The sequence below is a fragment of the Phaenicophaeus curvirostris genome, chromosome 16, assembly GCF_032191515.1.
Source record: "Phaenicophaeus curvirostris isolate KB17595 chromosome 16, BPBGC_Pcur_1.0, whole genome shotgun sequence".
In the NCBI taxonomy this organism is placed as follows: Eukaryota; Metazoa; Chordata; class Aves; order Cuculiformes; family Cuculidae; genus Phaenicophaeus; species Phaenicophaeus curvirostris.
In genome coordinates this window covers 17353913-17380297 of record NC_091407.1, presented here as the reverse complement: position 1 = coordinate 17380297, position 26385 = coordinate 17353913, and the positions used below count along the sequence as shown (strand labels likewise).

The 26385-nt window shown below is 46.0% G+C and overlaps 1 protein-coding gene across 5 annotated transcripts in view; it reads right to left on the bottom strand.

The window, feature by feature from the left end:
• CLUAP1 (clusterin associated protein 1) overlaps window positions 1-26385 on the bottom strand; it is a 75334-nt gene that overhangs the window by 27373 nt on the left and 21576 nt on the right. For all 5 annotated transcript variants that reach the window (XM_069870221.1, XM_069870223.1, XM_069870218.1 and 2 more), the window contains exons 6-8: window positions 25875-25958; window positions 23976-24109; window positions 22655-22796 (exon numbers count right to left, since the gene is read on the bottom strand). In XM_069870221.1, coding sequence (XP_069726322.1) covers window positions 22655-22796; window positions 23976-24109; window positions 25875-25958 — 360 coding nt within the window. The remainder of the gene's footprint in view (window positions 1-22654; window positions 22797-23975; window positions 24110-25874; window positions 25959-26385) is intronic.

Genomic DNA, 26385 nt, shown 5'->3' with positions numbered 1-26385 from the left:
TAAAGGTTACCCATGACACACGTGAGCACTGTGCAGCAGCAGCACATCCGCACTCCCCCTGCAAAACTGCACAGCGCAGTCCCACTGAGAAGGGTAACCTCCACAGCGACCACCAACTATTTCTCTAGTGTTAGCAAAGCCTTTCTGAATGCTAATGAAAGTCAAAATGAATGTGGACATGAGGCAAAAATTCCAGAGGTTTTCAACTACTAGTGTCTCCTTTGGTCTCTGCAGCAAATGCCCAGTTTAAGTGCAACAGTGCAACAGTGGGTCCCAAAGGTTTCTAACAGAGCCTCACAATTGCTATCTGCTTTCCTCATCTCTTCCTCCCTATTTGGTTTCTTCCAGTCATTAACTTAAACAAGTCTTGCCCCTGCCCCAGCAAACGTTTACAACACAGCCTCCCCATTGCTGTGTCCTTGGGACAAATGGAGGAAGTGAGAGACCAATCAGCCACCTGAATCTCAACACCCCTGGCTGCTGCAGCCCACACAGCGCCTATGGCAAAGAAAATCCACAGGGAAGATAAAAATGAAAGGATATTTCCCTAACTGATAAACCCAAAAAGCATTTTTATAATGCTCACAGACCAGTGAAATAGTGACATAGCCTTACACTAACGGCAGGCACATGTTAAGACAGCTGAAGCTGGCTACTCAAATAAGCAGTCACTCTCCCCTGCAAGGGCCACTTGCTCCATCCCTTTCATCACCCTCCTGATGATGAAACCTGGTGAAAACTGTTCCATCAAAACAAAATTAAGCCATGCAAATTCTGTACTGCAGTTCAGCACACGGCTACGCCAACTCTGGCCTGGCACAGCAGAGCAGGGGGTGCTACAGCTGCAGGAAGAACAGCAGCTGTAAAAAGATGGGGTACAATTTGTTTCAGCTTCAGTGCTGGTTTATGGACTTGAAACACAAGAAAAATGAAGTCTGATAAAATGGCTGACCCACAGAGATGAGCCACTTCTTCCCCCCTTCCTCTAGCTGGTGCCAGCAGCTCCGCTGACCTCACAGCAAGTAGTCAGTGCACAGGAAAAACGCTGATTTTCTACCAGTTTAGGTTTCTGAATAACACGGTGCTCAGTCAGTCAAACGTTGCTTCCAGCCCAAAGGCACTGCTGAGGCTGTACAACATTGTCCCTCTCACCAGCAGCTCACCATTCCCCTTGCTGGAGCTGTGCTGCCAGGCTACACCCTGCAAAACGCTTACCAAAAACTGCAGCAACAAAGCTGTTCCAAAAGGGCAGCCGCATGGAATCGTTAAGGTTGGAAATGACCTCTAAGACCATCAAACCAGCTGGAACCAGGACAGCATCGTTAAGTGCTGTTTATAGTCCTTAACAATTAAGGTGTTCAAAGGAGGGGGCAGAAGGGTTGGCTGATCGTGTATCTAGACATGAAATGGAATTTATCATCTAATTTTCAAGTCACTAAAAAGAATCTTCTGAGAAAACTTTGATCTGGTAAATTAGTGAAAGAATTACACTAGCATTATTGGTTTAAGATTTTGCATATAAAAAAATTAGAGCTTTTAAACAGCTGAGTCCATGGCAGCTTAAGCTTCTCTTTCTCTCTGTTGCTTTTAATGACCCCAATCATCAGGCTGCATTTTGTGGCCTTACTGGCTTCCACCTTCACTGCAGACACCACTCCCTCTACTTCACATCATCCTAACAGATGTGATATAGGTCAGCTCAGCAAAAAAGAGAGGATGCTAATCAGAGGCGGTTCCCTGGTTTAGGCTGGCCACTTCTGTGTCACCCAGGGCTTCTGGATTGTGACCAGGGAGGGATGCCAAGGCCATGACAGAACTTATGCCATACATAACATATAATGGACTAACACTGCACACAGGCCTATAGCCACCTTTTCTGTGCAGAATGGCAGCCCCATGAAACAAGGGATGTGGCCCTGACCTTGCAGGGCAGGACCTGGGTGCCTGGGGCCACCAAAGGAGCAGGAGCAAACACTGCAGCACCCTGTTCAGTCTCCTCAGTCAACAAACAAGGCTGAAACGCTGCAGGCAAACATGGCACAGAACTTACTCTACAAGTGAACCCTGCCCAAATTAGGTGGCAGCACACACTGTGGAATCAGTGTCAAATTAACCCAGTTAAAGTGCCAATTAACACAAAACCAAAGCCAGCCTGACTAGTCATAGGGGTTCCCAGGCCTTACAGGATATTAGAGATTATTGACCCAAGAATCCTGCTTTAGAGGCAGACAGATCTCTGCTAAGATGGAACTCTTCCTCCTCGGTTTCACCTGTTATGCAGCCTTTTCTAGGTGTACATCTGCCCTTTAACGACCAATCAAATCAATCACTGCAAACTCAGGAGCAGGTAGTCTAATGAAACGGGCAGCAGGGCACGGCTTTGCTGCTAATACTTAGACCTGCAGAACAGGCCCAGCTCCAAGGGACCTTCAGGAGTCCCCAGTCCAATCTACTGCTCAAAGCAGGGTCAGCAATGGAATCAGACCACCGTGTTCAGGGCTTGATCTGGTTGGGTCTTAAATGCCTTCAAGGAGAGAGATCGATCAAGCTGTCTTGGTAACTGGTTTGACATCTGCCTATCCAAGCAGTGAAAAAGTTTCCTTGTATCAAGTCAAAACTCCTTTTTATCCCTAGTAACTCTTTCACTTCTTTTAGCAACAGAATTTGGTTCACCTTAGTCTTCAGCTATGTCACCAGCTTTCCTCAGCAGACACATCATCTAACTAATGATCTCCATACAGTCAACAGCAACAAGTACATCCCTTGCTGAGACCTTAGGACAAAAAAAAAAGGCTTTTAAAACAAATATATTTCACCTATGTTTACAATCAACTGTGCTTTTCCACGCTCATTTTCTATCCAAGCTAACCAGAACATTACCTGTTTCAAGAACGCATGACTTCAAGACAGCCATATATTTTTTCTACAATGAGTCTGAATGAATACTATACAGATATTCTGTATCTCACTCTATAACTGACAAAGCAGACAGCTTTATATCTTAGTCCTAGCAGCTCAGGAGAAAGCCATCCCCATGTAGTCCTAGCAGCTCAGGAGAAAGCCATCCTCGTGTTCCGGAAAAAAAGCCGGCAGGGGAGAAAACCAGCTTGGTTGAGCAGAGAGATCTTGAGGGATATCAAGAGGAAGAGAAATGTTTATGGGCTCTGGAAGAGGGGACAGGCCTCTTGGGAGGACTACAGGAGGGAAGTGAGATTGTGTAGGGGAAAAATCAGAAGGGCTAAGGCTCAGCTAGAAATCTAGAAATCCCTGGGTCCGCAGGGAGGACCCAGGAAACTACAGGCCTGTCAGTCTGACCTCAGTGCCAGGGAAAGTCATGGAGCAGGTGATCTTGAGTGCTATCATGAAGCACATGCAAGAGAACCGGGTGATCAGGCCCAGTCAACATGGGTTCACAAAAGGCAGGTCTTGCCAGACTAACCTGATCGCCTTCATTGACAAAGTGACCCGGCTACTGGATGAGGGAAAGGCTGTGGATGTGGTCTTCCTGGACTTCAGCAAAGCCTTTGACACAGTTTCTCACAGCGTTCTGCTTGAGAAACTGTCAGCCTCTGGCCTGGACAGGCGCACACTCTCCTGGGTGGAAAACTGGTTGGATGGCCGGGCCCAGAGAGTGGTGGGAAATGGTGTGAAATCCAGCTGGAGGCCAGTGACAAGTGGGGTTCCCCAGGGCTCAGTGCTGGGTCCAGCCCTGTTCAATGTCTTCATCAATGATCTGGATGAAGGCATCGAGTGCACCCTGAGCAAGTTTGCGGACGACACTAAGCTGGGTGGAAGTGTCGATCTGCTGCAGAGTCGGGAGGCTCTGCAAAGGGATCTGAACAGGCTGGACCGCTGGGCAGAGTCCAATGGCATGAGGTTGAACAAGGCCAAATGCTGGGTCCTGCACTTGGGGCACAACAACCCTATGCAGTGCTACAGACTGGGAGAAGTCTGTCTAGAAAGCTGCCTGGAGGAGAGGGACCTGGGCGTGTTGGTTGACAGCCGACTGAATATGAGCCAGCAGTGTGCCCAGGTGGCCAAGAAGGCCAATGGCATCTTGGCTTGTATCAGAAACGGCGTGACCAGCAGGTCCAGGGAGGTTATCCTCCCTCTGAACTCGGCACTGGTGAGACCGCTCCTCGAATACTGTGTTCAGTTCTGGGCCCCTCACCACAAGAAGGATGTTGAGACTCTGGAGAGAGTCCAGAGAAGAGCAACAAAGCTGGTGAAAGGGCTGGAGAACAGGCCTTATGAGGAGCGGCTGAGAGAGCTGGGGGTGTTTAGCCTGGAGAAGAGGAGGCTGAGGGGACACCTCGTTGCTCTCTGTAACTACCTGAAAGGAGGTTGTAGAGAGGAGGGTGCTGGCCTCTTCTCCCAAGTGACAGGGGACAGGACAAGAGGGAATGGCCTCAAGCTCCGCCAGGGGAGGTTTAGGCTAGAAGTTAGGAAAAAATTCTTTACAGAAAGGGTCATTGGGCACTGGAACAGGCTGCCCAGGGAGGTGGTTGAGTCACCTTCCCTGGAGGCGTTTAAGGCACGGGTGGACGAGGTGCTGAGGGATATGGTTTAGTGTTTGGTAGGAACGGTTGGACTCGGTGATCCGGTGGGTCTCTTCCAACCTGGTTATTCTGTGATTCTGTGATTCTGTGAAATCAGATTGGCAAAGTCTGTGAAAGATAACAAAAAATCCTTCTATAAATATATAAATAATAAAAGGAGGACTAGGGAGACCATACAGTCCCTATTGGACACAGAAGGAACAACAGTGACAGGGGATGAGGAAAAGGCTGAGGTACTTAATGCATTCTTTGCCTCAGTCTTTAATTGTAAGGAGGGTCGTTCCATCTGTGTACAAACCCAGGAGCTAGAGGAGCATAATGAGGCTCCCATGATCCAAAGAGGAGGTGGTCAGAGCCTTGCTAGCCCGACTAGACAGCCACAAGTCTATGGGGCTGGACGGGATTCACCCAAGGGTATTGAAGGAGCTGGCGGATGTGCTGGCCAAACCCCTTTCCATCATCTTCCAACAGTCCTGGAAGACTGGGGAAGTCCCACTGGACTGGAGGCTGGCTGGTGTTGTGCCCATCTACAAGAAGGGTCGCAGGGAGGACCCAGGAAACTCCAGGCCTGTCAGTCTGACCTCAGTGCCAGGGAAAGTCATGGAGCAGGTGATCTTGAGTGCTATCATGAAGCACATGCAAGAGAACCGGGTGATCAGGCCCAGTCAACATGGGTTCACAAAAGGCAGGTCTTGCCAGACTAACCTGATCGCCTTCTATGACAAAGTCACTCGGCTGCTGGATGAGGGAAAGGCTGTGAATGTGGTCTTCCTGGATTTCAGTAAAGCCTCTGACACAGTTTCTCTCAGCATTCTGCTTGAGAAACTGTCAGCCTCTGGCCTGGACAGGCGCACACTCTCCTGGGTGGAAAACTGGTTGGATGGCCGAGCCCAGAGAGTGGTGGTAAATGGTGTGAAATCCCGCTGGAGGCCAGTGACAAGTGGGGTTCCCCAGGGCTCAGTGCTGGGTCCAGCCCTGTTCAATGTCTTTATCAATGACCTGGATGAAGGCATCGAGTGCACCCTTAGCAAGTTTGCGGGCGACATTAAGCTGGGTGGGAGTGTCGATCTGCTGGAGGGTAGGGCGGCTCTGCAAAGGGATCTGAACAGGCTGGACCGCTGGGCTGAGTCCAATGGCATGAGCTTGAACAAGGCCAAATGCTGGGTCCTGCACTTGGGGCACAACAACCCTATGCAGTGCTACAGACTAGGAGAAGTCTGTCTAGAAAGCTGCCTGGAGGAGAGGGACCTGGGCGTGTTGGTTGACAGCCAACTGAATATGAGCCAGCAGTGTGCCCAGGTGGCCAAGAAGGCCAATGGCATCTTGGCTTGGATCAGAAACGGCATGACCAGCAGGTCCAGGGAGGTTATTCTCCCTCTGTACTCAGCACTGGTGAGACCGCTCCTCGAATACTGTGTTCAGTTCTGGGCCCCTCACCACAAGAAAGATGTTGAGGCTCTGGAGCAAGTCCAGAGAGGAACAACAAAGCTGGTGAGGGGGCTGGAGAGCAGGCCTTACGAGGATCTACTGAGAGAGCTGGGGTTGTTTACCTGGAGAAGAGGAGGCTGAGGGGACACCTCATTGCTCTCTGTAACTACCTGAAAGGAGGTTGTAGAGAGGAGGGTGCTGGCCTCTTCTCCCAAGTGACAGGGGACAGGACAAGAGGGAATGGCTTCAAGCTCTGCCAGGGGAGGTTTAGGCTGGACATTAGGAAAAAATTTTTCCCAGAAAGGGTCATTGGGCACTGGCAGAGGCTGCCCAGGGAGGTGGTTGAGTCACCTTCCCTGGAGGTGTTTAAGGCACGGGTGGATGAGGTGCTAAGGGGCATGGTTTAGTGTTGGATAGGAATGGTTGGACTCGATGATCCGGTGGGTCTCTTCCAACCTGGTTATTCTATGATTCTATGATTCTATGATTCATATCTGACTATAAAGGTCACTGGAAAAGAGCAATAACATGAAACGCATGTCTGTTTGGCAGAAGGTTTTCAAATAATCTGACCTATTGCTCTACAGACAAGTAAAAAGTCAACTGTGAGTTCCTACAGCCGGGGCAATTAGAGTCGGCTTTGGAAATCCTTTCACAGAAAGCTACATGCAAGCAGAGCCTGAGAAATGCTTTGTCATTTAATTTCTTTAAGCAAAGGATTAGCGAACAGTATGCAATTACAGCTACATGCAAACTACACACAACTGTGTGCAGGGTCTGGGGTGGTGGCATTGGTTGGGATGTTGGTTTTTAAGCAGAGGCCAATGTTCCACCCAGGCGAGCATCCTCCAGCAGCAGACCCAGACACAGCTGCCTCTGCCCCAGCTCAGTGTTTGCCTTAGGGCAAGTGATGCAGGATTTGAACAAGCCACATGATTTCTTGACTGCCAGTCCTTTATGAAACACTGAACGCTGCTGAGTGTGGTTTTAAACAATAAAATCAAGTTGCTGAAATCCCAACTTTGGAGACAACTCCATAACCCTGCAGACTGCAAAGCAGCTGGTCTCAAAAGGCTCAAACCAGAAAATTCAGAAAGAATAAAAACAATGCAGTATTTGATAATTAAAAATAATTTTTTTAAGGTTAGCCTCAAAGTTCCGTTGGAAAAGTTGTGGAGGAAACACAAGTGGGATTTTGAATACAAAGCATTTGTACCCTGAAGCCAGCTGGCAGACAACATGGTCTGGAGAAAGAAAAGGAATGGGGAAAATAGGAAGGGGATAAGTGTGAAAGAACAACAGGACAACAGCAGGAGCTTGTGGTGTGTTTCTGTTTGCATGCTAACACTTCAATGTTTGCCCAGGCTATTTCTTCTGTTCTCAGAAATCCTCCCAGATCCAACAATCTCCCTAGACATCCCTCTCTGTTTAACCTTTCCAGCTTACTAAGGGAAAACATTATTGCCTTCTGGATTTTTCCAAGTGATTTGCTAGGGAACAGGACTCCCCACTACATTTAAAGTGCACCATTTCGAGGACGGATTGAACCGCTCCCTCCCCACATTGCCCATTAATCCCAACAGCTGATTTTTGCTTTGTTACAGAACAAAGCAGTTAAGATTGGCTCTTGCTACGCGCACACAGTGGGATTCGTTTCTCATAATAGAGCATTGCCACTCGTTGAGCATGGGTGAGATATCAGGATGCAGAGGAACTGCGTGGCGCCTGAACAGAGAATATGACAGTACTCTTAATCAAAGGAAGCCTGCTAGATACAACAGACAAGTACATGAACACAACATGGAGGCTGCACAGTTGAAGTTCAAGATAGCATACAGTGCCAACCTACTCAGAGCTGCTCTTCGAGAACTGAAGATGATGCTCCGTGTCCTGCTTGGACTACTGTTAAATACCTCACCCTGAAGTCATGTCCAGTTTTATCACAGAACTGGTTGGTTGGAAAAGACCTTTGAGATCATCGAGTCCAACTGTACCTGTCCACTACTGAACCAGAACTCTGAGCACCTCATCTGCCCATCTGTTAAATCCTTCCAGGGACGGGAGACTTCAGTGCTTGAGAACCCTTTTGGTGAAGAAAGTTTTCCTGATGTCTAATCTAAACTTCCCCTGGTGCAACTTGAGGTCATTTCATCTCATCCTTTCACTTTTCACTTGGGAAAACATAACAGCATCCACCCAACCTCCTTTCAGGCAGTTGTAGACAGTGGTAAGGTCTCCCCTCAGCTTCCTCTCCTCCAAGCTTAAGAGCCCCTGGTCCCTCAGCCACCTCTCATAAGGCTTGTTCTCCAACCCCTACAACAGCTCTGTTGCCCTTCTCTGGATGCGCTCCAGCCCCTCGATGTCCTTAGGATTTGAACTGGAACATAGCTATAGTTATACTTGACTAAAACCGACTGCAATGCTATGTGGTTTTTACCTTTTACTCTGCTGAGGAATGAAGACCATGGGAAAAAGAAGACCCATCTGAAAAAGGGAGACAGAAGAATCTTTACTGACAGTCTACGGGGAGGGCTGGAAGCCCTTGGTCTATCAGGGAATAATGATGATGACAACATGACAAGAAGTGGGGGCACTCTGAACAGCAGCAGAGAGGCTCCGGTACGTTCCTTGTGAAGGCACCACAAGTGAGAGCCCATCTCCAGTGCCTGCACACGAGCACACGCATCACAGGAAACAAACAGGAGGGATTAGAAGTTACATAGGTGCACAGCTGTGATTCCACCAGGATTACAGAGATACGGTGAGACAATTTCCATGTTTGGAGGGTTGCACTGGATGGATACAGGCACTCAGAAAGGACAGGCTGGGAGGTGAAGAGGAGGAGCGGCTGCTCCCTCTGCAAAGGAGTGCTTGGAACATTGCCTGTGATGGGTGATGAGCCCTTTGAGAGTGTACAGTTAAGGATCAGAGGACAAACAGCTGACCTATAAAACACTACAGATCATGCCACACAAACTAATATTCATTTTAACCTTGAACTTTTAAAGGCTTATTGTTAGCAGATCATCTCACTCCAGAAAAAAATAAAAACCAAAAGTCACCATCAGGGTCCTTTGGTTTCCTATCTCCTGTCTGTAGACATTTGACTGGGACTTTTGTTCTCCTATAAAAGCTTCCAAACCTGAAAATGTCACACTTGGCAGATTGTGCAGAATCACAGGGGAGCTGGCGTCCAGCCACTAAGGGCCAGCAATAATGTAGGACCCCGGCCTTCTGGCACAGGGATTGGCAGAGAGAGGTTATTTTTCTTCAGCTGAAGACGCCACCTCAGTAATTAGAATCATAGAATAACCAGGTTGGAAGAGACCCACCAGATCATCGAGTCCAACCATTCCTATCCAACACTAAACCATGCCCCTTAGCACCTCGTCCACCCGTGCCTTAAACACCTCCAGGGAAGGTGACTCAACCACCTCCCTGGGCAGCCTCTGCCAGGGCCCAATGACCCTTTCTGGGAAAAATTTTTTCCTAATGTCCAGCCTGAACCTCCCCTGGCAGAGCTTGAGGCCATTCCCTCTTGTCCTGTCCCCTGTCACTTGGGAGAAGAGGCCAGCACCCTCCTCTCTACAACCTCCTTTCAGGTAGTTACAGAGAGCAACGAGGTGTCCCCTCAGCCTCCTCTTCTCCAGGCTAAACAACCCCAGCTCTCTCAGCCGCTCCTCATAAGACCTGCTCTCCAGCCCCCTCACCAGCTTTGTTGTTCTTCTCTGGACTTGCTCCAGAGCCTCAACATCCTTCTTGTGGTGAGGGGCCCAGAACTGAACACAGTATTCGAGGAGCGGTCTCACCAGTGCCGAGTACAGAGGGAGAATAACCTCCCTGGACCTGCTGGTCACGCCGTTTCTGATACAAGCCAAGATGCCATTGGCCTTCTTGGCCACCTGGGCACACTGCTGGCTCATATTCAGTTGGCTGTCAACCAACACGCCCAGGTCCCTCTCCTCCAGGCAGCTTTCTAGACAGACTTCTCCTAGTCTGTAGCACTGCATAGGGTTGTTGTGCCCCAAGTGCAGGACCCAGCATTTGGCCTTGTTCAACCTCATGCCATTGGACTCAGCCCAGCAGTCCAGCCTGTTCAGATCCCTTTGCAGAGCCGCCCTACCCTCCAGCAGATCGACACTTCCACCCAGCTTAATGTCGCCCACAAACTTGCTAAGGGTGCACTCGATGCCTTCATCCAGGTCATTGATAAAGACATTGAACAGGGCTGGACCCAGCACTGAGCCCTGGGGAACCCCACTTGTCACTGGCCTCCAGCGGGATTTCACACCATTTACCACCACTCTCTGGGCTCGGCCATCCAACCAGTTTTCCACCCAGGAGAGTGTGCGCCTGTCCAGGCCAGAGGCTGACAGTTTCTCAAGCAGAATGCTGTGAGAAACTGCATCAAAGGCTTTACTGAAGTCCAGGAAGACCACATTCACAGCCTTTCCCTCATCCAGCAGCCGAGTGACTCTGTCATAGAAGGCGATCAGGTTAGTCTGGCAAGACCTGCCTTTTGTGAACCCATGTTGACTGGGCCTGATCACCCGGTTCTCTTGCATGTGCTTCATGATAGCACTCAAGATCACCTGCTCCATGACTTTCCCTGGCACTGAGGTCAGACTGACAGGCCTGGAGTTTCCTGGGTCCTCCCTGCGACCCTTCTTGTAGATGGGCACAACACCAGCCAGCCTCCAGTCCAGTGGGACTTCCCCAGTCTTCCAGGACTGTTGGAAGATGATGGAAAGGGGTTTGGCCAGCACATCCGCCAGCTTCTTCAATACCCTTGGATGAATCCCATCCGGCCCCATAGACTTGTGGCTGTCTAGTTGGGCTAGCAAGGCTCTGACCACCTCCTCTTGGATCATGGGAGCCTCATTTTGCTCCTCTAGCTCCTGGGTTTGTACACAGATGGAACGACTTTCTTTACAATTAAAGACTGAGGCAAAGAATGCATTAAGTACCTCAGCCTTTTCCTCATCCCCTGTCACTGTTGTTCCTTCTGTGTCCAATAGGGACTGTATGGTCTCCCTAGTCCTCCTTTTATTATTTATATATTTATAGAAGGATTTTTTGTTATCTTTCACAGACTTTGCCAATCTGATTTCTAGCTGAGCCTTAGCCCTTCTGATTTTTCCCCTACACAATCTCACTTCCCTCCTGTAGTCCTCCCAAGAGGCCTGTCCCCTCTTCCAGAGCCCATAAACATTTCTATTCTTCTTAATATCCCTTAAGATCTCTCTGCTCAACCAAGCTGGTTTTCTCCCCTGCCGGCTTTTTTCCTGGAACATGGGGATGGCTTTCTCCTGAGCTGCTAGGATTTCCTTTTTGAAGAGCTCCCAGCCCTCATGGGATCCCTTGCCCTTAAGTACTGTCTCCCATGAGACTTTGCCAACCAGCCTTCTGAAGAGTTCAAAGTCTGCCCTCTGGAAATTTAATGCTACTGTCCTACTAACCACCCTCTTCACTTCACCTAGAACAGAAAACCCTATCATCTCATGACCACTTTGTCCTAGGCATCCACCTACTGCCACATCCCCCACAAGGCCTTCTCTGTTCACAAACAGCAGGTCCAGGAGGGCACCCTCCCTTGTGGGTTCATTCACCAGCTGTGCAAGGAAGTTGTCTTCCACGCACTCCAGGAACCTCCTAGACTGCTTCCTTTCTGCTCTATTGTACTTCCAGCAGATATCAGGAAGATTGAAGTCTCCCACAAGAACAAGAGGCATCAATCTAGAGATTAACCCCAGCTGTTTATAGAAGAGCTCATCAGCTGCTTCTCCTTGGCTCGGTGGTCTGTAACAGACTCCCATCACAAAATCTACCTTCTGGTGGGCTTCTCTGATTTTAACCCACAGGCACTCAATCTCCTCATCACCACAATCCATCTCAACAGTGTCCAAGTCTTCCCTTACAAAGAGGGCTACCCCACCTCCCCTCCTACCCTTCCTATCCCGCCTGAAGAGTTTGTACCCACCATAGCTGCACTCCAGTTATATGAGTCGTCCCACCACGTTTCTGTGATGGCAACGACATCATAGGCTCCTTGCCCTACGACAGCTTCCAGATCTTCCTTCTTATTCCCCATGCTGCGTGTATTGGTGTAAATGCACTTCAGTTGAGCTGCCGAGCCTTCAGCCCTCTTAGAGAGAACAGAGTTCATTCCCAATTGCCTGGTAACTGGAGTAGCTAGCTCCAGAGTGCCAGTATCTCCCTTAGCACCCCGAGGTGTGTTCTTCCCCACTTTCTGTGTGGTGAGGTACTGGTGGTCCACACCAGCACACCCTCTCCCAATCACCATTGCCCCATGTCCAGGCTGGCTCCTGTCTAGCCTGGGCTCAACCCCCTCCCCCTTCACATCTACTTTAAAGCTCGATTCATGAGATTAGCTAGGTTTCTAGCAAGGGCTTTAGCCCCCCTAGGAGACACACGTGTCCCATCCTTAGCAAGAACGCCTGGGGGTGCATGAGCCACCCCATGATCAAAGAAGCCAAAGCCCCTCTCCTCACACCAGGCTCGGAGCCAGGCATTAATCGAATTCTTCTTCCTGGCTTCCTGCTCCTCTCTATTTAGCCTTGGGATGGAGCAGAATACTATTTGTGCCCCAGAGCCCTCCATCATTTTCCCAAGGGCCCTGAAGTCATTCTTGATGGTTTTGGTCTTTTTGTTTACTAGATCATCGTTACCAATTTGGACTACTATCAGAGGATAGTAGTCTGTCTTGTGGACCAGGGAAGGAAGTTTTCTAGCTACCTCCTTCACTGATGCCCCCGGTAAGCAGCAGACCTCTCTGTGGAGCGGGTCCGGTCTGCAAATGGGTCCCTCCGTTCCTGTTAGGAGGGAGTCCCCTACAACAATCATCCTCCTCTTCTTCTTGATGGAGGATGTTTTTATCTTTTTCTGAGGATGGTGCGGCCTAGGGAAGGATTCTAGGCTGTGGGAACCATCATCCTCATCCTCAGGACTGGATTCCACCTGCAGCACCTGGTACTTGTTCACCAGGGGGATCTGGGGTTTTGGTGTCTGGTTGAGGGGAGCAGGTTTCCTTCATCTGGCAGGAACTTCCTGCCATTCCCCATCTCTTGTTCCCCCAACCTTGCAGTTTGCAGGTGGATGGTGTTTGGACACACCAGCTCCAGCAGGCTGCTGAGTTAGTGAGAGGGCCCTGCTCCACTGGTCTATCTCCCTCTCACACTCCCTGATGGTCCTCAGCCTCTTTACCTCCTCCCTTAACTCCTCCACCATGTGAAGGAGTTCCCCCACTCGAGTGCAGCTTTCACAAGTGGAGCCAGTAACAGAGGCACAAGCTGGTGTGGGAGGGGGGCACTGCCTGCAGCCCAGGGTCTGGGTAGCTGCATGCACCCACTGTGGCTCTGTCTGGGTGGCAGCATTCATCCTGCCTGCTGCAGCACACGGAGCAGCTTTAATCTTCTGCCGGGTGGCCACCATGGTCCTCGCTGTCTTCTGTCTAGTCTCTAGGTCCTCTCTGGGCCCTGCCTTCTCGAACTGCCGCTCAAACTGCCCCGCACCTCTTTGCCACGCTCCTCTTTGCCGTGCTCCAGGTACGTGGTGCTATCACTGCGATAGAGCTTTTTGATGCATGCAGCAGCAGCAACCTCCCTCACTCCTTAATATTAAATCAAGCACAGTGCTTTGGATGCGGGAGCAGCAACTTCCTCGCTCCCCGATATTAAATCAAGCGCAGTGCTCTGGAGAAAGTGGTCTTAAGCAAAGGAGCTGCTGCTCCAAACCCAGGGTTCTGCACCAGAAAACATGAACCTGTTCTAGCAGATTGTCTGGATCCCTCATCAAGGTTCATGCTAAGAAATATTTAGCTTTTACAGACATTCACACATCTTTACTGTTATGGCCCAAGGAGCATCCAAAAGCCATCACCGCTGGCCATTTAACGATTTTAGAGGTCATCCTTCCAGTGGATGAGCACACGTTAAATGAATTGAAAAGCATCAGCCCGTATTAGAAGACCATCTGTCTCGTCCTTATTCTCATTATTTCCATCTCTTCCTCACTTTCATGAGCTGAAACAGACACTGTGTCTCATAATTAATAGTCATTTTACAGTACTTGTTTCTACTGAAACACATATAAAGCATACTTGAGAAGGGCAATGGAGACAGTGAAGGGGCTTCAAAACAAGCCTCATGAGAGGTAGTTGATGGACCTGGGGCTGTTCAGCCTAGAGAAGAGGAGTCTGAGGGGAGACCTCATCATGCTCTACAGCTCCCAGGAGGACATTGTGGTGAGGTGGGTGTTGGTTTTTTTTCCCAAGTGACAGAAAGGAAATGGCCTCAAGTTGTGGCAGGGGAAGTTTAGATTGGAGATTAGGAAACGTTTCTTGACCAAACGGGTTCTCAGGCCCTGGCAGAGGCTGCCGAGGGCAGTGGTGGAGTCGCCATCCCTGGAGGGGCTTAACAGATGGGCAGACAAGGTGCTCAGGGATCTGGTTCAGCAGTGGATAGGGATGGTTGGACTCAATGATCTAAAAGGTCTTTTCCAAACAAGCCATTTATGTTTTATCTACTTAACTGATCCTCACCAACTGTTATCACAATGCCAGCACTACCAGCGTGGAAGGGGATGCAGATTCGTTTTTGCCATAGTGTCATTATTTTAAACTATTTCATTTGATTCACTGTCATTCTGAGAAAGTTCTTCATCCTGAACCTCTGTGTCCCAGGTGGCCAGTACCTGTCCCTGATGTATCCATCTAGAACCAACTCCTACTGGAAAACAGCAAGTCCTGTGCTACATTAGAACATGACATGCTGTTTTCATGGTTATGCTTTTCCTGTGTTCAACCTGGCTGACCTGGCATTTTGCTGCTTCTTGTAGAAGAACTGTTCACTAAGAGTATGGTAACAGCTACAGTAAAGGTACTTCAGTAAATGGAGCAGAAGAGCATTGGTCATTACAGCTGACAGAAGAGCACATTGACACAGCGAAACACCAAATCTGACTCCTGCCCTTCAGCAGAACAACATTCCTGCACAACTCGGCATTGTCTGCAAACTCACTGAGGGAGCCCTCAATCCCCTCAGCCAGATCATGGATAAAGATATTGAACACAACTGGCCCAGATGCAGAAGACAAAAGGATGGGTAATGCGCTGGCACAGACTGCAACATGAGGCTGTTTTGAGTTCACAAGCCTTTAAATCATCCCCCAGCACTGCAGAACAGCCCAAACAGAACTAGGAAAAAAAGGAAGTTAAAAAAAAAATAAAGACCCAGACTAACATTTTCTGCCCAGGATTTTCCAGTTAAAATGTTTTCATACAACAGCCTTCAAGCCAACACGAATGCTCAGAAATTCACTACTGCCTAAAATAATATGACAAAGGAAGGAGGTTATCCTGTGAATCCAATGCATTCACCATTCGATATAATGCAAGTTTATCATAATAACCCTTTTCCCTTTTTCTTATTCACTTTTGTGGAAGATATGAATTGTAATGCCTCACTAACAGCTCACCAAGCATTGCCTTCATGTATTACGTTTGTATTGTACCGAGCTTACCAGCAATATTGGTTGGATATGTGATTTATTTGAATTACTGTACAATTCTGTAATAAACCCCGGGTCAGTTTGCAGTGTCTGAAGAAATTACCAGCCAAATTAATATTGATTGGAAGTTTGCAGTCACAGCTGTGCCTTGTTCACCACTCTAAAACAGTCACTGTCACATCATTGCTATAATTTAACATCAAGATCATCTTCTCCCCACGTCACAGGTAGCACAAAACCTCAGGTGTTCAAAGGGGAGTCAGGATTATTCACTCTTTCAAGGACAGCGTTCAATACATTAAAGAATAGGTGTTCTTGGTGAACCTAAGGATTCCAGGAATTGATAATGGAATCTTCTGCCTTCTACCTTGAGATCAATTAACTCCAATAAAGCTCCTGTCTCTTACAGCAGAGAACGTCTTCTACAGGTGGCTGACACACACTTCAGTTTATTTCTTATTTCCCACCAGTCAAGTCCCAGATTAAGAGGCAGCGCCAGCAGCCTATCTCTAGCAGTCTTGGCCAGAGCCCTTGCGCAGGAACTAGACACCTGGGTTTGACACTTCTCCAGCCTCACAAACATATGCACTCCTAGTTCCCGCTCACCAGGGCAGGGCTCTAACGACTAGCTTAGAAGACAGGGATAAAACTATGTTTAAATATCTCGGTGTGGTGGGGTAGAAAAGAAGAAACTAAAGATGCTGAATGAAGCAGACAAAGCTCTCTTTTGAAAGGGGATAGCAAGCTGTTTCTCAAGGACTGTTCCTATGCATCAGACTATGATCCTCTAGTACAAAACGAGTAGGGAATGCTTGCTGGGCAACCAATGCTCTGCAATGACATTATTCTTCACCTTACACATCCCTCTTCTCTTGTTTCACTAATTCTCTTTTTCACATGATCACAGAATGATAGAACAGTTTGGGTTGGAATGGACCTTAAAGCCCACCCAGTTCCAAGTCCCCTGCCATGGGCAGGGACACCTCCCATTAGATCAGGCTTCCCAAGGCCCATACAACCTAGCTTTGAACACCTCTAGGGATGTGGCAGCCACAACTTCCCTGGGCAACCTGTGCCAGTGCCTCACCGCTCTCAGTGTGAAGAAATTCTTCAGAACTCGGCTATCCCCATTATGTGTATATTCAGAACAAAGTATCTGCTTCAGGTATTGAACTCTGACAAGAAACATTAGTTTAATGAAAAAGGGATTTTATTTGGGGAGGGTAGGTTGCATAAGTTTGATAGGATGAGAGGAAATGGCCTCAAGTTGCACCAGGGGAGGTTTAGATTAGACATCAGGAAAAATTTAGTCACCAAAAGGGTTCTCAAGCACTGGAACCACTGCCTAGGGCAGTGGTGGAGTTCTCATTCCTGGAGGGATTTAAAAGATGAGCAGATGAAATGCTCAGAGATCTGGTTTAGTAGTGGACAGGGACAGGTGGACTCAATCTCAAAGTTTTTTTCCAACCAAGTAATTCTATGATTCCAAAGGACAAGTCACAATGCAGTCTGTTTATCTGGCTTTTCCTTGATTAACCATGATGGATTGCTTACTGATAGCAATATCACAGTGATGAAAACAGAAACAGCTTAAGCAATCCCAAACCAAAGATAATAACAAAGGGGTTTAGAACATCCTCTTCTGTGTGTACACCACTTCATGATATTTCTTAGTTGAGATTTCACAACACCAGCATAAAAGCAGCCTTAAAATACCACAGAAGGAGCTGAAGATGAAAGTATGTCAGGGATGTCCTCTGAGAAGCACATGATAGAATAAATATATTCTGTCTAGAGAAAAGGCAGATGCTAAAGGATATCGCCAAGTTATTCTGTCATTACACAAGCTGGTTTCAAAAATGCCTCTTTTAGTCTGTGTTGTCCTCTAAAAGAGAGGCATTCATTTATAGCCTATAGAAAATTTCAGCCTCTAAGTCTGAAACCCCCTGAAACTTTGATTTTTAGAACGGCCAAAGTCCTAATACCTTTCATGTCTAAGCATCAGAAACAATTTCATCTTAAAAACAGAATAAAAATTAATGCAGTGTGCTGAAAGGAGAAAAATAAGAACAAATCTTTGAGGAGAAATGGCACATAAAACCCTGCTTCTGCACAGAAATGCAAGGAGATGGATTAATTTCATGAGGAGCAGAACAGAAACAGAATAAAAGAGGTGGTGGAAAATGAAAAAAGGCTAAGGAAACTGCACAGACAAAAGACCCTGATTTAAATTCCTCAGATCCAGTCATAAGTAGTGCATGACAGTTTGTCAAGCATTGTGAGAAACTCATTCAAAGGAAAAGTCACATGAGGACTTGCAACAACTCCACAAACGAGAGTTGATGACAAAGCATTTCATATTTTTCATATATTTTGGAGGGCTTCCACATCAAAGGGGCAGTTGCTCTGCAGCTGGTAGTTTCAGCATCAATTAACTGCTCATTTTTGGCAATTCATTCAGTTCTATCTCAACACCGAGCCTTTAAGCTCCTTTTATCACAGAGAGAGATTTCTCAGTCCAGTATCTGGCAGGAGATACCTGCCGATTGCTCTCCAATCACCGTATTATTATGGACAGCTGGAGGCAAAAGGAACAGGCAGCTCAATTCAAGATCAAGAGCCACAGAGCGCTCCTCTCCGTGCGACTGTACACCTACCACATGGAAAAACAAGCCAAAAAACCCTACACCAGTGGCCATCGCTGCAGTCTGGAGGACTTCAACTGCTCAAAGTCCCTTAATTAAAATCGTGTGCTTGGGTACAATCTCGAAATCACATTAGCTGTGCAACGTCTGCAGGGTACTGAATCAGCTTTGAATCTAAGTGCACGAGAGATTAGTCTTGTTATTCAGCATCGGTCTCTCAATCAGAACAAAAATGCCTCCTGAAAAAACGTGCCCAGGCAAGGGAAGAGGTCCAGGAATCAGTCCTCAGCACACCGAGTGCTGGATTAATCTAATTACATTGCTGTCGCTTTTTCCTGGCAAGCTATTTAACAAAATACACAGCAATGATAAAAGAATTGACTCTAACTTCTATTGCAGAAGATAATTAAGATTTGTTTGGTGGAATAGGAGACAAAACAGGGTCGGGAAAAAAAAAAACCAAAACGTAATTGTCAGTGTTTTCTGATAGCTGGAGAGAGTGTGCATTAAAATGGATTAAATGTTATTCTCCCGTCACTTTTTCCTCTGTTGGTTCTGAAAATGACAAGAGATGATAAACTTGAGGACAATACAGCATCATTTTGGAACAAAAAGCTCTTTTTTAAGCATGCAAAGAGCAACCCGCAGTTCTGCTTGATGAAGTACCCAAAGGTGATGAAGCAGGACCTGAAGAGTGGATCAAGCCTGACAGAAGAAATGCATGAAATGTCCTGGCGTTCTCAGTTGGCAAGAGACTGAAAAGGATTAAGCAGAGCATCGTCTTTTTAAAATAAGAAACAGAATCATAAAATCATAGAATGCTTTGGTTTGGGAGGGATATCTAGAGCTCATTCAGTTCAATCCCATTGCAAAAGCAAGGGCATCTTAAACCAGATCAGGTTGCTCAGAGTTCCCATCCAACCTGACCTTGAATGTCTGACAGAGAAACTGGTTTGGAAACAGGTGTGCACTAGCAAGTCTCTCAGCTTAGTCAAGACCCGTATTCTTCATCCTTTTTCACTCACCAAGTCCTGGAGCCTGATTTTGAGCACTGCCTTTTCATAATGACTACAAATAATAGTTTGGACTCCTGCACTCCTGAGAATCTGGCTGTGAAAGAGACACAGCCATGGCTTCCTCTACGACCAAAGCCACAGCTTCTACAACAAGGCAGTCATGGAGTCACTGGATGGCTGCCCACAAAGATGGTTAGTCTCTAACCCTTCAAATATCCTAAGTGTTTTTAGGTACTCCAATTTTCTGTTCTTGATCCCCATGCTCCTCTCTCCAGTTCTGAAGAACAATTGTCAAATATACCTTTTCTCCCCTCTTTTTGTTATTTTTGGTTCTTTCCAAACACTCCCCAGGGAAAAGATTTAACAGGCTAACGTACAGGAAGTGAAACAAAACGATGCCGGGGGTACTTTCATGGTTAAGCTCAAGCTATTGGACCAGACTTGACAGGTAAACTTTGTGCTGGTTTAAGCTAACACATCTTATTTAACAGAAACAGGGTGCAGCACAAGGAACTCAGTCATGAGCCACCCATGCACAGACCACCAGGCACAGCAAGAACACGTTCTGAATGCAGAAGGCTTGATGGTAATTTGCTTTTAGTATAAAATGCATCTTAAAGATGTTTCCAGTTCTGATGGCTGCCAACGCACCCTGCACAAAGCAAGTGATAGAAGCGGACAGAAAAACTCCACATCTTCTTGTCAGAAGCTTTTCTACTTTTTAATTCTGCACAACACAGATGCACTGTTACCTACTCATCCTAGGAAATGAAAGGCCAAACCATATGGTTAGATCTCCAGGTGTCTCACAGAAAGAAGGAGAAAAAGGAAAATAAAAAGTGCTCCCCATATTCTAAGCAGGCAGAGCCCTGAATGACAAAGGCTTTTTCTTCGTCTTATTATCTTTTAACAAAAATCCCCTGAAGAGCTGCACATCAGCTAATTACTGACTCCTGTGCATGAATTTATAAACAGTTTCAGTTAGCTCAGTTCAAAACATTCCCTCTTTTGGTATTAAGCCTCAATGACATCTGAACAGAAGGGAAAAAAAAGCAGGCTTCCTTTCAAGGTTATGAATTAATTGAGGATTTTTTTTGGCCAAAGATATGGGGAAGAACTAGAGCATTCTAAAACAAGACACATGGAAACACCAATCTGACTACAGATTGGAAATCCATGAAATAACATCTACAGAGATAACACTTACAAAAAGGAAGCTGAATGAGGAATTGGTTCACAATGATTAACGAGGTGTCTTTTAAAACATAGGCATTTGACAAGTTATTTATCCCTCAAGCAAATAATGCAGCAAAATATTTATGCCTTCTCAACAGGATACAGCATGCCTTGTCCTGTGTCCAAGGGGTGATGGGAAGTACCATACTTTCTCCAGGCTGCAGAACGGCCTGAATTCTGGACATGAAGCCCCTGTTCCTTGTAGTGGGGCTCAGATGTGCAGAAACAGAGCTCGGGCGATGTTGGGAAATGGTTAAGTGAACAAGGACATGTTCCCTTGAAGGAGCTGTATAAACAATCTCCCTGTTAAACGATGAGCTAAGAGCAGGTGGCTGTACAAGCAATTCTTTTTGATAACGTTAAGCCTTACTCTAAGATAAGTCAGCACATAGTTTAGAACATTGTAATTAAAACAGGACGTTGTGACCTTGAACATAGAAACTATAGCAGGATGTTAGAAGCAAAATAGCACGTAGTAGTTAATGAGTATTAACATGGGGGCAATATGAATATAGCCAATGAATATGTATTTGCATGCTGTTACTGACCAATGAAATTGTAATACGATGATGTAATCGAGTATAAGGAAAGTACATAACCTCACTTCTTTTGAATAAAGTCGACCTTGCTTTATCAATCATATTGATTTGACCGCATGGCTCCTCCCGCCCCGGCAGGGCGATCAGCAAAGAGGAGGCTTTGCAGCACAATCAGTTCCACAGAATGACAAGGCTTTCTGAAAGGATCACACTCATGCAACAGAGACAGCTCATAGGAGAAGAGGGACTATAACGTCACTGCACATTATTTCCATCTAAGCACACGTCACTATTTTACTTAATACAAGTACAAATATTTCAAAAGGAGAAGGCTGAAAAACTTGGGGTCAGATCACTTTACTGTTTGTATCAGCAGACACAGACACGGCAAAAGCAAAACACGCAGTCATAGGCAGTGAGAAGTAAAATTATGCACAGCTCTTCCATGTTTGTGCCAGGAACAACAGTAAATCATGTTGACAAAATAAAACATGATCTGCATAGGAAAGATAGGATGATTCAGAAAGAGGAACTCAAGATACAAGGCACCTGCCAGTATTAAGGCCCAAGGGGAGATCCAGCCTGGAGAAGAAAAGGCTCTGGGGAGACCTTAGAGCAGCTTCCAGTACTGAAAGGGGATACAAGAAAGCTGGAAAGAGGCTTTTGACAAGGACATGTAGTGACAGGACAAGGGGGAGTAGCTTTAAGTTGGAAGGGGGAAGATTTAGATTGGACATGAGGGAGAAATTATTGTTGATGAGGGTGATGAGGCCCTGGCCCATGTTGTCCAGAGAAGTCATGGCTGCCTCATCCCTGGAGGTGTTCAAGGCCAAGTTGGATGGAGCTTTGAGCAACCTGATCCAGTGGGAGGTGTCCCTACCTGTAGCAGGAGGTGGAACTGGATGGGCTTTAAGGTCCCTTCCAACCCAAACCATGCTGTGATTATACCATTCATCAAAACATGTTTTCAGTGAAGGACAGAATATACACTGGGTAATGACTGTGAAAAGGATGAAAAGCCAACAAGGAAGACATGAAGTTACAGGAAGCTGGATGAAAGGCTGGCTGAAAGTGCTGTAGTCCAATAAACACCTAAGGGAAAGTGAGATTAGATACAGACATGGATTATCCAGCAGGATATGAAACAGAGAATAGCACCGAACTGATGCAATTCCACACATCAACAGAGAAAAGAATTTCTGCCCAACAAAACTGAAGTCTATGTGAGCAACGATTCCAGCACATGCTGTTTTTCTCACTGATCCTCTTTGCTCTGTTCAATTAGAGGACTACAGTGAGGATATTGAAGAGCCTTGTGCTGAGAAACCCTTATATAGAGGATAAAAATAAGCACATTATAACCCTTAGCACATACATTGGTTCACTGTTTGTAGAAAAAGGAAGATCAGAAATGCTGCAAGATTCCTTTATGAACAAAAAGCATCAACTGAAAATGAGCCAGAGGATTCAGAGACTGGAAAGGGGCATCATTACACTGGTTTCACTTTACTAACTAAAAAAATAAAGCTGTTTTACCATGCTTGTTCAAGAGCAGTCACGCTTACTGGATTGTCAGTCAACTGCCAGTCGCTCAGAGCTGGCTCCACAACTATTAACTTGGTGCTTTGGCAAAGGGGTATTGAAACATTTCCTGCTACAAGGCCAATAACTAGAGGATATCCAGTCCTGCTGAACTGTCTTACCTCAAACATCTCTTGCTCTGTCCTACGATGATCCTCCAGAAGCTGCCCCAGGTAGGTTAGATTACGGAATTTTTCTAGATAACTACTGTATTGTTTCTGCAGTTGCTCCTCAATCTTCTCATACTCATCCATAAAAGCAGGACTGGAGAGAAGAAGCACAAAGTACTCAGTGAAATATTGACCTGTATACGCAAAATTCTAAAAAAAGCATTTTTGGGTGTGTGGATTCCTTTCCACATCTGCTAAACTAATCTATACAGACCTTTTGTTTTTAAGGTTCCACACTACTTCAGAGCCTAAAAAGTACAAGACACACACACACACAAAAAAAAAATCCCCTGTCACTAAACTACTCTGCAAAGATGACATAGAGCAGGCAGAAAGGCCTTTTGGCTCCTTCATCAGACAAACTTAAGTTCATTATCCTGCTGTTCCATGGCTCCAAGAACCTAGCTTGTAGCACGGCTGGTAAATCACCTACTTGGCTGGAGAATTACTTGCTACTAAACTATGCTTTGTCATTACAAGTGTTGCTAGACTTGACACCAGTAAGTGATGATGTCCTTATACTACAGAGCCAACCATTGTGTCCCAAAGAACACTACTGCTGCTTGATGCTTCCCATCTACCCAACACACTTCCTCCAAAGTGTTACTGACTCAAGTGCATACATGAATAAACGTCATTCCTTCCACCACTCATATTTCTAATAGTTCTCTTTTTTTAATATGGTTTCACAAATAAAACATGATCTTTCAGATTGTACAAACCTGCAGTTTATTATTTAACCTGCAGTTTATTATTTAACCTGCAAGAAATCAACCCAAACTGTGACTCTGAGCATCTTGAACTTATGGCAGCCTGTATCACTGCTTAGACGAACAGTTCTTACAAACGGATGTGTAACAAACCTCTTTTATTGGTGGCTAAGAATGCTGAGAGCCTCTAGAAACAAAGGGAATGTTTGCACGAGTTGCCGTTATAAGAATTACCTGACACCATCTATATTTAACGACAAAGGAAAACCCAGATGTGCTACCCGACCATTTTGTACAGCTCAAGCAGCAACTAAGCAATCCCAATAAATAATATCCTGGCCACCTTTAACAGGTCTGAAATTCTGACTTTAAACACATGGTAATGGAAAAATGAACAATTACAATCTGGACTATGCACTTTAGAGAAGAGAATCTCTTCCACAGGCCATCACCTCGATCTCATTATAGACCTCACTCCTCACTGCTCTAGGCACTAACACCACACAGGTCCATCATTTATGCTAACGCTCATTTATTCGGTAGATAGAGTTTGTAATCTTTACCGAACACTTTGCAGAGTCTGTAGCCTCTTCTGGCCTCTTTCCAGTTCCAATTTTCGTTTTTCAATCTTGGCTTCCAAATTCGCTTCATCCAAAGCCACATTATTCAACATGTCTTTAGTCTTTCGGACTTCTTCCTAAAAGAGAAGGAGGGCGAACCATGGATTTGGAATTACCTTTGGAATACCAAAGGAATAATTGGAATTACCTTTCAGATGCCAGACATTCTTCTGTACAACCTCACATCTCAGGTAATCAAATAATTTAATATCAACAAGCCAGAACAGAAACTGGCTAGGCAGTGAATGTTATCTTAATGATACAGGCCACTTTTATAAAGAAATTACTCTATTCTTCATCCTTTTCTAAAGGATCTTTTCAAAATCTGGGAAGCATGCAGAACATTGCAACATGTGCTACAGGAATCAGGAGGGGAAAGTGGGAATATTCCAGCTTATTAAAATGAGCTGCGTACATTTTGTGTGCTCATGCTCAGGAAACTATGAGCACTTTTTGAGTGAAAAAGAGAGAGGACTGCACACTGAAGTTCCAGCAGTAGCTGTCAGGTGCTGCTCAGCTCTAATAGCTCATTCCATTAACTGGTCCAGAAATAAATCAGCTGAGATCCAGGTATTGGTACTTCCCAAGAAGCCAATTGCTCTCCTATGCTGCTGGTTTTTTACCAGCACTGCTGCCTACAACAGCCATGCATTTTAACAGCAGCTGAAACTCATACAGACTGAGAGTGGGAACAGAAACACAAGGAATGATCACCTGGAGTATCTATTGATTATACATTGGCTGTTTAAATCTGCAACTCCACTCCTTGCAATTATACAATTGCCCTGAATGCACTTTGCAGTTAAGTAAATCCTAGTGATTACTGTAAGTTAATTAACTAACACACTAGCACAGTGGCTGTGAGTGCAGCTTATGGTTCTGAAACACAGGAACCCAAGCACTGGAGCAAGAACACTGTTGCTGGGACAGACAAAAGGTCCTCAGACAGAAGACCATAACACTGCACTGGCATGGCACTTACTAGCACACTGACAGTTCTTCTCACCCCTTGGCCAGCTGAGCCACCCTGCTTCTAAAGCCCAATTTCGGAACTCCAAAGGAACCAGCACATTTTGAGTCACCAAGGACACCCCTTGCAGTCCTGACTCTGCAAAGCTTACACAGCTTAGACAATGTAGGGCGGATGTAGATCTCTGTACTGATTGAGGCAATTTTTATCCCTCCTGAAGAGCTTCTGGAGTGACTACTGAGCTCCTAACAGAGGCAGCGAATGGCTACAATGCTGAGGGTTTTTCTGTCATTTTCTCCCAAGGGAGGCCAATTGCAGGTTTTTTGATGCATCAACTGGAGGAATGTTTCTGGATATCAAACCACCACAGTTATACAGTGCAACAGTGAAAGCAGAGCAGGTCTTAACATGTTCTTGTAGGAAGTGCTGCTAACACCACTTACCCATTCTGCTGCAGGCTGTGATTTCTGACTGACAGCTCACAACCATCGCTGTCCAGACAGTTCCTTCACTCTGTCAGGAAAGCTACTGGTTTCAATTAACAGGTTTCTTCACATATTTCCCAAATAAACCATAAGAATCATCAATGACTACAGAATCATGACACAAGAAGTCATCACAGACTGGCTTGTGCCTTGCAGAACTCCTGTTCACACATCTGATGTCACCAAAGGACCAAAGTCCGCATTAGCCATTAACTGAAGTTCATCATTAGCTATTAACTAACCAGGTGAAGTACTGTTTGGCCCCACCAGCTGAAGGTGATGTGCGCTTTGGTCCTCTTAACCCTAGGCTGTTACTAAAAAGAGCTATTTCCTTCTTGCAGGAGAGGAATGATAATTTCGCAATTAAATAAATATCATTTTGCTTACCAGAACACAGTCAATGGCAATTTTCATCACCTTCTCAGCCTCACTTATCTCCAAAGGTCTGGCAATAGATTCTGCTCTTGCTTCCTATGAAATGAAAATACACCAATATATTTAAAAACTACAAATGAACAAATACGCGCAGAACTAAGTGTGGCCAAGCAAAAATGAAACAATTCTCTGCATAATAAATGGAGTAGAATTTACTTTCTATTCACCAAGGCTCAGCTGACGTAATGAACAGGTGATGATGAAAAAGTCTGCTTAGTGAGGCTGAGATTAACACTGAGCAACTAAGGCATCTTTTCAAAACAAGACAAGTGCTCCTGCCTGAACTGGAGGTGTTCCTGAATGCAGGAATTTGGAGACTGCTCTGGATATCACATCTTGAGCAAGGTATGCAACACAGCACAGCAGATTTCATCATCTTCACAACACGACCCATGAAAACAACAACACAGGTAGATGAGCACAGCGTCACAGGAATTGTGAAGCAACAAGCAATATCAACAAT